At 39.6% G+C, this 10,597-nt stretch overlaps 1 protein-coding gene across 6 annotated transcripts in view; it reads right to left on the minus strand.

Moving 5' to 3' along the window:
• Positions 1-6,696: 6,696 nt before the first annotated feature.
• The window catches only part of TACC2 (transforming acidic coiled-coil containing protein 2), a 196,113-nt gene continuing 192,212 nt past the window's right edge, over positions 6,697-10,597 (minus strand). For all 6 annotated transcript variants that reach the window (XM_019555907.1, XM_019555909.1, XM_019555904.1 and 3 more), the window contains 3 exons: positions 9,913-10,019; positions 8,933-9,053; positions 6,697-7,205 (listed from right to left, as the gene is read on the minus strand). In XM_019555907.1, the coding sequence (XP_019411452.1) occupies positions 7,140-7,205; positions 8,933-9,053; positions 9,913-10,019 (294 nt within the window). In that variant the 3' untranslated portion in view covers positions 6,697-7,139. The remainder of the gene's footprint in view (positions 7,206-8,932; positions 9,054-9,912; positions 10,020-10,597) is intronic.

Raw genomic sequence — 10,597 nt, forward strand, 5'->3', positions numbered from 1 at the left:
GGTGTGAAACTAAAGCACCACGCACAATTTTTTATATAGAAGTTTGACTGTCCAAAACGAACAATTTCCAAATCTTTGACTTGAAATGCACAACCCATTTTTAAAATAACTCCTTTATTCTAGATTGTAAAAATTCCAAGCTGCTGCTGTCTCTGTCAGTTCCCTATCAAGAGCTAGGGATTAATCATGCTTTGGGTCACAGCAAAATTTACAAATGTTGTAAAGCTATGGACAAAGTCAAATACATGTTTAAAAGGGGCACTTGTCCCATAAATTAGGGGACATTTTAAAGCTTTAACTAAACCAATAAATATTTTTAGAAAACTTGTAATCATTTCATTTATATGGCAAATAAACAGTCTTTCTGCTTTGAATGGAGATTTATTTTATATAGCTTTTATAGGCATTCTTTTTTTATGTTTTCTGCCTGTCCCTTAACACTCCCAACCTTCAATTATTGTTTATATCTAACTTCTCTTAAATACCTCTTAAAAGTTCTCTCATTTATCTATCAATGATCAATGTGTTGGTTGACAATCTGTCAATTACGATAATTACACACAATTTTTAGTATTTCTAATTAGGAAGCATGAACTGTTGTGTGTAGACAGAGGAAAGTATCAGGGCAATGCGTAGGGGGTGCACACAGGTGCACATGTACCCCCTGTGCGTGGTGGTGCACCCCCTGAAAAAAGGCGCTGCTGACAGTGTACGTGCCACCTGCAGGTGGTTACTGCTCGCCACCCTACTGCCGGCACAGCCAACCCAGCGCCTGCGGTGACTGCGGGTGGTCACCAACCCGTGGTTGGCGCTCACCATCCCCTCTCCTCCTCCCCCATTGCCAACAGTGCCGGCAGCATCTGTGGGATCTCCCTGTTCACCACCGCTGGGCTCCCACTGCCGCATTCCTGCCACTGCCGTGCCCTGCCAGCCACTGGAGGCATGCACTATTCATGGAAAGTATGATGCTTGAATACTGATTGGTAGTAGTGGATGAAGTTTTAGGTTGATCTACAGGCCATCTCCAATGGCTAGATTCTAGAGTCAGGTGTTGGATAAATATTTTACCGTCATCCTATACTGGGCTATATTTAAACAATAAACACCACCATACACACACACACACACAAATACACATACACACATATCTATATACAGCTTGTTACCTAATAAAATAAACTAAAACCTTGTCTATTAAGCAGTGTTGTTAGTAAAAAGTCCTTCAAGAAAACATAGTTTAAGAGGTGATTTGGAATCCCAGTTCACAGATGCAGTTTTGGTAACTGAGATACATTATCAGATTCCTCACGTTCTATTTTCTCATTAAGAAAACATACATCTGTTTTATTTTCTCATTAAGGAAACATACATACATACAGCATCATGTATTACATCACTACGTAAGTGTCTCCAAAGGTACAATTATTCCATAGTCTAGCACAATGTAACAATTTGTCTGTAGAATCCAATGAATTACTGTGTTGCAATGACTTTCACGGAATTCCTGAAAAACCCATGCCGAAGTGCCAGTGAAAAATGCATTTGAAGACGGTTCCATTTGACAAATGAATTTCATAAACATGATGACTATACTTTTTACTAAGCTGAGTACACAAAGTTACACATCTTGAATCAAAAGTGAAAAGTATCCCTGGGCATGTCCCCACGAGTGGTAATGTGCATTCCTCGGGGACAACTAGCAGGGAGTGCCCCTGCATGCATGCTCTGGCACACAGCAAGTTACCCCAGGTGGGGTAGGAGAGGCTGGGTGATTTGGGGACACAGAGCCTGGCCAGCAGCCGAAGTATGGCTCTGGCTGGCCAGACTCTGGTTTCCCGCAGTGCATGCTGCAGCCATCTGCACCGCACCTCTTTTTTCTGGCACAGGTTTTTTTAACACTGTGATTTCCCAGTGCCAAAAACCCCCACTTCACTGTTAATTAGCAATGTAGCTACCACCTGCATGTGAGGTGTGTATGGTTTGTGGTGCCACCAATGGGTCTGCGGCACTGCAAGCCATATGCGTGCGCTTGTCTAGATGTGTCCCTTGAGTTCAAGTACACCTATTGGCCTCCAGGCCGAAATTAAGCCCTGTGACCTGCATTATATAGAAGGGTAAGCTTAGATAATCAAAGTCTCTTTGGGTCATTAGCATCTATGAAAATTAAGTCCCTACCTAAGTAGACTAATAATAAGACATATGCTACCTCCGTATAAATAATCAACAGTTGTGGACAAACATCTAAAATTAGTCTCAGGACCCCAAATTTGAAAGTATTGGTGTGATGGGTGATAATTAATATAATCAGAAATATTTTTGGAACCTAATCATGTTTCCAGTTGAATTAGTGGCAAAATTCCCATGAGCTTCAATGGAAGCAAGATTGAAAAGCTATTAGTCTCTTCCTGGCCTCTACAAAAGGTAACATTTGGGTTAACTGTACTACGAAAATATTAGTACTAATTGTGGACTATATTATAGAAATACTATATTGCAAAAATACATGACTGATGGATATAATTTCTCAGATGCTGGGCTATTACTGCTTCAGAGAGGAACTAGCCAGAGATACTAACTGGTAGAAGCAGTTGTAACAACAGCCACATCAACCATTTAGGCACCTTTTGTTGTTTTGCAAGCACTTTGTCTTCCTGGTGTTGATTAACTGTTTGCTCCAAGCCCCTATTCTCTTTTTTGCCTAGTTAGCATATTACTTTCTAATTAAACTTACCCTTCCACCAACAATAGTGAAAGTAACATGCCACTGTTCCCTCTCCTTTCTGTCACCCTGTGTTAATCTGTCTATTCAGGCCATCAAATCTTTAGGGTACAGGTTTATTGAGTGCCCAGAACAATGAGACTCCCCTTCGCACCCCATTCTTGGTTGCTTGTAATGAACAACAGTAACACCCAATAACTATATAGTGCCTTTCATCTTGAAAGATACCAGCATGCTTTTTCCTTTACTGTACAACTTTAAACTAACATGCACATTATTAAAGACCAGTTCCTGCTCCTATTGAAGACCAATGCAAAAAACAACCACATATACATACAGGTTTACTTGACCCACTACCAAAACACATAATTTAGAACAGAAAAGAAAGACTATTATATCTGGTTGAGACAGCAGAGGGAATTTAGCTAGGCCAAATGTCAATACTCAACTGGAAATTATGTCTACAACACAGGGATTAACTCTCTTATCCTTCAAATGTGTTGCAGAGAGAGAAAGCAAGCTGATCTTTTGGAAGGAAGCCTACTGGTTGAAAACTATTTTGCAGTTGAATCTGTTTTTCCAAGGTTCTCACACTATTGGTCAACAGCAGAATGGAAACATATCTGCAAAAATATCTATCACAGTGGTTTTCCATACATTTTTCCCCCAAGACCTTGTCTTGAACAATTAATATCAATTATAATCTCTCCTCACTTCACATTTTCCACTTCTGGCAGGATTGTGAGTACTCTCTGAAGGCCTGTTAGACTAAATCATGGTTTACTGGAATTTTCTATAATTTCTCTTTGAATATTTTAGCTTGTTTCTGAGTCTACTTATACCATCACTAAGAAAAAAATCTGGAAATTATTTATCGTTTACCATACTATAGGGCTGCTACTAGCCAAGTTTTCTTCTTTTTTCAATGATCAATATTCTGCAACAATATGGAAGTTCCGCTGGAATATTAAATACAATCACTACTGGTTTTTTAGTGTGTGTAGGGGCCAAGTGAGTATAATCCACATATAAGTAAGTCACAATGACTTGGTCTATACTAGGTACCCTGACCAGCAAAATGATGCATTTGCTACATTCAAAACTGCTCTTCGGCAGCAGAACCTCTTCTTTCTATAGGCAAAGTAACATTGCCTCTCCCATTGAAAGAAGGTTTCTGCCAATCCCCTCCACCCCAGAGTAGGTGTGGACCACTGGAAAAGGTGATTATCAGAGCTCTGTGGATCCAGCAAAAGCCACGTGGAACCACCAGAAGTTGCATGAGGATGCAAGAAGTCTGGCAGCTTCTCTCAGGTGGCAGAAAACCATTCCACCCCAATAAAGCCAGTGAATTTTATCTGAGACTGTAAATCCCCTTTCAACCTTCAGCTTTTTGTGCCAGGCATCTCCACTTCTTTCTCAGCTCTCTTCAACTTCTGCTGATTGATGTGTTATATGCAAGTAACATTTTTAGAATTTCTTTATCATTTTATTCTAAAAAGGCAGTCTTGTAGCTTTGGGGTACTAATTTTTCATTTCACTTCACGTTAAATAGCAGGTGCCACAGCATTGCAGAGACCAAGAGAGGTAAGTAGCTTGCAGAGATGGTGCTTCTTGAACCCAGGCTTTTTGCATTGCAGTTGTCTGAATAACAGCAATGAACACTCATCCCTGGCACTTTGGATCCTTCCCTCCTTGCCTGGTCACAGAATGATTTGAATGAACAGGACTTCATAACAGCGTCTGGAACAGATCCACATTTAATGCAAAAGAAACCAAAATGTTCAAGGTCTATGTAATTGTTTCAAGATCTTATTAACATGAAATCTCAAGCATCCAGGGGTCAGGTATAACAAGAGAAATGGTTACATCATATATAATCAGTAGGTGTTGCTTATCTGCATAATACCCCAAACACAATGATATGTTAATACCTTTCCTCCGTAAACCACAGTTAGAGTAACTTGGTTTTAAAAATACATTATTAAGTAATGTTTGACTAATATTTAAAATCACCCATTTATCAATTCCACTTTAGTGTGGAGAGTGAACCTGACCAGCTGCATTAATAATACGAACTAAAGAGCTTACTTGAAGGACTATTTATGTCAGATTTCTACTAATCCAAAAACAGAGTTAAGGTGCCTTAAAGAGTACTTTAAAAAATGACAGAATATATTTAACTAGAGATTTGTTTCCTCACCTAACCAACCTCTTCTCCTAAAATATTCTTTTAAGAATACTGAATTCTGCTGGCTGAAGTTAATGAAAACGACATCTTTTGTTACAGTTTTGTAGCTACTTACTTCCTTGCCCTCTGATGAGGGAACACGCATCCGATTGTCCCGGACATCGCTGAATTCCTTGTCGGTTACACTCTTCTTCACTTGACCCTACACAAGTATAACATTGCAGTGCTTCACCTGTCATTAAGAAAAATCATTTTATGTAGGTGTTGCTGAGACATGCACATAAAAATATGTTAGAAGCAACTACACATGTATCACTGTTTTCTTTCTGTTTGAAGTAAGTAAAAAGAGGCTAGTGACTTACAAAATGCCTGAGAAGTCTACAGGTTTTGCAAAATTCAATCAAAATTTTCTTTTTTTTCCTTCTCTGAGATTGCCATTGAAAGTAAAAAGTTAGCTGTTACTTGGACTTCAGTATTTTTCACATAATGAATATTTAAGCTTGTTAAATGCATTGCAATTGGAACCACACCTTCTTGGAACATTTAAGAAATAGATCCCACTAAAAAATTAAAAATATCACGTGCCTTTTTCCCCTCATTGTGTCTTTCAGCTTGCAATGCTAGGAATATAATACATTACGGCAGACTTATAAGGACTTATATTTTACCAGGATACTGAGATTAATTTCTCCCGAACGCCTCCATTCAGGTGGGATGTTGTGACAGTGATGTTGGGCCAAACTTGAGGTGTTGGCTTTAATTCCTGAACCTCCCTTTGCTTAAACTTTAGTCATAGTCTCATCCTCCTTTTGCCCAGGACTGAGCAATAGTAAAAAATTGCATGGTAGTTTTAAATGTAAGTGTGAATTTGCTAAAAAAAATTAAACAATGCAACTGAAACTTGCAAAGCCCAAAAGGTATAGCAGATATCCACAGGGGAAAGTGTATTAAAATCTTAGTATTTTACTATAGATGTCTTAGACAAGAGTCTTCTCTATTATCTACATTAACAAACTGATTCTATAACACAAAAACGGTGGAAAAGGTAACACTGGAAAAAAGAGGCTGAGTTTTTGCATGGCATCTAAACTAGGAATCCATTAAAAAAGAGTCATTTGAAATCACTTACTTTTGATTACAAAAAGCGAGCTGAGAAAAACCACACTGAAGACCGTCCTCATCATGGAGATTCGAGTGATGTACCATTAGACGAAGAAGCAGTTTGTTTATCGGTAAAGCCCTAATGCTTATCTTATGTATGTAATCCTGCACAGAGGATGACTTAGAGGATGAAGAGGTGTACAAGAATGCTACTTATCTAGCTTATTCTGATTATACTCCTAACCAGATGTTCTTCATCCCTGTGTGGGCACATTCTTAAAGTAATAGCAGGAGGAAAATGTGTTCAGTATCTACCATGAATATACTTATATACCTTCTTCAGTGTTTTGCTGAACGACAAGAATGGTAATGGAAGAATGCACCTGGCTGAATGGCAAGAATGCACCTGGAAAGATTAAGTCCATGCTTAAGCACCCAGTGGATTCACCCCTACAGATATTGATGTGCATAAGGCATGTTAATCTTTTGAGCAGTTCCAGGAAATACCATGACACTGCTCAGGTGTATAAACTTACTTGGGTAAGTAAGTTACTTAAGTAGAATTTGTACCTCCATTTACAGTGTGTCTGGCACTGCATGCGGAAAAAGCAAGTAAAATAAAGCCATGCTTCTTTCCAATTTTCAACGAAAATTTTTATTTACAGTAGAGAAGTTTATTTAAGAGACATGCAGTTTTCATTTTTTTTATTTTTTCATTTTATTTTACAAATCGGCAAATGCAGATCAAGTTTACACTCCTTAAGGCAAGAGTCCCCATGCAAGTAATACATGTTTATATTAAATCCAAAAGACATCCAACATGGGAACTCATGTACAAAGGGAAGGCTAGGTTCAGCAATTTGTCATTTATTAGAGAACTTGACAATCTCCCTGATACAGGAACTTTGAGATCAACTTGCTATGAATTATACTATGAAAATGCAAACAATAGCAAGAAATTTTGATAGTCATCTTAGTACTGCATACAATTAAATCAACTTTATTTAGAAAGAAAATACAGTAGTGCATACGAAAAAGTGAAAATATAACCTGTCCACATAAATGTATGGACATCAGTGTGCCAATGGTCATATTGCACTCAAAATTGAAGTCCAGAAATTTGGTTAAAAGTTAGCTTTTCCCCATTTTGGCAATCAGTTCATCACAAATCTTTGTTAATTCTTCTATCTCTTTATTCTAAAAAACAAACAGACATACACAATTAACAGCAAAAAAACACTATCTTTTAAAACGAAACATTAATCCTTCTCTTTCTTTTATTTGATCTTAGAGGGAGGAAAGTAGTATTTTTACTACTGGGAACAAAAAACCCCATCTCAAATACTGAACTCTAGCATGTATGAAATACAGTATATTCCAACAGTGTCCTTTATCTCCACACAGAACCTTTGCCTACTTTAATATGGCTAATTATGGCAATCCCCACTAGTAGTTTAAAATAATGATTTGGAAAATATTTAATATTGTATTGGTCTTTATTACATTGCTTTTGTCTCCTTTTCTAAAGGTTTAAATCTATTGGGATTGATTAAGAGTATGGACAAATGGCAAACTGCAGTGAGTATAAGGGGGGCAGGGACTTACCGTACAGCAGACAAATACCCGTGTGCCTGTTCTTACTTCACAATCTTCTTCTCATGTCTCTATGCCACAATCCGTAAATACTAAAGCAGGGCAGCTTACCACTGAATGAAACAGGGTTACAATGCCAGTTTAGCCTTCACTTACTGAGGGATGAGTGGGCAGATGGAAATTTATTATGGACTGGCTGCTCTGTGCTATGTCCCAGCCCCTTTTAATCACTGTAAATTGCTTGTCTGTCCATACCTCAAGTACAAAACACTGAAAGCGAGCAGTTCCCTTCCAATCACAGTGCTCTGGGGGACGATGTAGAAACAACATACTTCATTTCATCCACCTCCGACGTACAAAACCTCATGGACTCAATATAGACATTGGATTTATGACACACTACAACCCGCCTGACATGTGACACCCCAGGTACCTCTCCACTTTCACCTGCTACATCCCTCTCCCCCCCAGCCTGTCTCTCACCCTGTGATGCCTCAATTTACATTTTCACTGACTGGTTTTCTTGCCTGCACTGCATGCCAGCCTCTGGCTTCTTTACTATTTCTTCCATCCAGGACCAGCAGACACATGAACTGCAGGTGCTTCCTCAGCCTGACAAAGGGTTTTTCAACCCAAAAGCCTGCTAAGATGCATCTGTCCAACTAGTCAATTAGTTTAATAACAGATATCAGATTGACCCAAAGTACCTCGTCTACCTATGTCCTTAGACCAATACGGCTACAACCTACACCCCTTAACACACACACAACACGAGTTTTGCTACCAGAAACTTGAGGTACACTTTCCCAGAAACCCCTGCACCTATCCTATCTCCTTGAAACTTAGCATGGCCTCAGAAGGGGCTACTATCTCTGCTGTTTTATCCCACTCTGCCTTTACACTCACACATGACATGAGTTTTGATTTCAACAGTTTGAGGTGCAGTTTCCCAGAAACCCCTGCACCTATCTCCTTGAATCTTGGTAGACCTCATGTCCTCAGAAGGGGCTACCATCTCTGCTGTTTTCATCCAAATCCACCAAAAAATGACAAAGTTATAGGTATTTCAGTGATTCCCCATTATAGTCTATGGCCAAATCACCAAATCTCTTTGAATCAGCGCCAAATCTTTCGAAGCTGATTCAGCCTAATTAATTCAGGACAGTGACCCAAATCTCTGAATTGAATCACTGTCCTCCAAATTGGCCAAATCCAAATTGAATTGTATACATCCCTATTTGCACAGGCCTAATAACCACCACCCATCATTACTGGTGATGGCACAAGGCATCACTGTAATAATTAGCTTTAGGGCAGCGATATTAAATTACCTTTTGTTCCAGTGTTCTTTCCAATGCATCCACTTTCAGCTGTTCTTTGCGGAGGCTGGCTTGATATGCTGCTTGTTCTTGCTGAGCCTTGCCCCTGACTTGTGCGATTTCTGCATTGGCTCTACAAAAATATAAATTCCTCTGGTTTATTTTAAAATACGTAAAAGTGAGGATGGAGGCTACCTACAGATCGGATATGACAGATGAGTATGGACAGAAAGGCTGCTCAGCATGGGTTTGAATGTGCCTGTGAAACCTTGAGAGCTGCTACCCACTAAGAAGAAAAAACCTTTTGCTACTCCAGCTGTCACTTAAACATGGTTGTTACAAATATTTTCGTAAACTATGTTACACATCAGCAACTGTGCTAGTACCACAGAACCTGTTGAACATTTCCTAAGCCTTTAACCATGATGACTTCTGGTGTCTGGATTAGACTGACGCTGGGAGAGCAGTTGAGAAATGAACTGAAAAATGTGTTTCATTATAAACACTGGTCAGTGTTGATATTATGGAGATATTAATTACCTGAGGCAATTATTATAAGAGATTTACAGTGGGCTCTAGAAATGCTAACTTGAGCTTCACAGCCCAGTGAAGAAAACCAGATCCAGTGCCTGGCTTACCGAGTGAAGTTTATGAAACTAAAAGACTTTCTGCAGCTGCCTTGAAAAGCACATTAATTCAAAAAGTCTCTTGGTATGGTCTAGTCCAGAAAGGATCATTTATCAAGCGGTATTCTCTCATTCTCTGTGATCTCTTAGTACAAGTTTGGTGATTAGTATTCAACTGTGGTCATTGGTTTCCTCCTTTCTTCCCCCACAGAAAAAGCCTAGTATCAGGTCATTTATTTAACCTCCCACTCTTCCCCATGACAGATTAGCATGTACTTGATATGATATAATATTCCCACCAAAAAGTGCCAAAAATCGTAAGATGCTAGCCCTACCGATACTAAAAACCACACACACAGCAATTACCTGTCCAGTTTTTCCTCAGCATGGACTTTGAGTGCTTGGTACCTCTGCTCCTCTTTTTTTACTCTTGATAAATACTCCTGCGCACATTTCTTCAACACTTCTTCATTCTTAAATACGAAGATCAAAGGGTGTCAACAGCAAGTTTGTTGTCTGTGGTGCTCAAATGATTTTAGCTGCTGTAACAATATTTTAGCGCACGCACGCACACACACACGCACACACACACACACACTATTGTATGAGCCCAAAGCTTACAATACAGCACTTATTACGCTGTATTTGAGTGTGTATCTATGTTACAGGAGGGGACTCCACTGTGCTAACTATACCATGGAGAAAATTAAAAAAAACCCAAATAAAATAATGGTCCTTAACCAGAAAAAACAAGGTCTAAATCCTGGTGAGGCGACCAGCATATAAGCCAGTGGTTGTCAATTGGGGGTACACATACCCCTAGGGGTACTTAAAAGAGTTGCAGGGGGTATGCTGTGGGTCGATGTGAGCTGGGGCCAGGGCAGTGCTGGGTTCCCAGAAGAGATGTTGGGCGAAATGGTGCTGGGAAGAGGTGTTGGGGGGGGGGTACAGGAAATTTTGGTGTGGCCGCAGCCCCTCCCATAGCCCCCTCCCACCCCAGGGGGAGGATGCAGCCACTACAGAATTCACCATAGCTCTCTCAACCCTCCTC

The sequence above is a fragment of the Crocodylus porosus genome, unplaced genomic scaffold (genome assembly GCF_001723895.1).
Source record: "Crocodylus porosus isolate Cpor-Errol unplaced genomic scaffold, CroPor_comp1, whole genome shotgun sequence".
Classification (NCBI taxonomy): Eukaryota; Metazoa; Chordata; order Crocodylia; family Crocodylidae; genus Crocodylus; species Crocodylus porosus.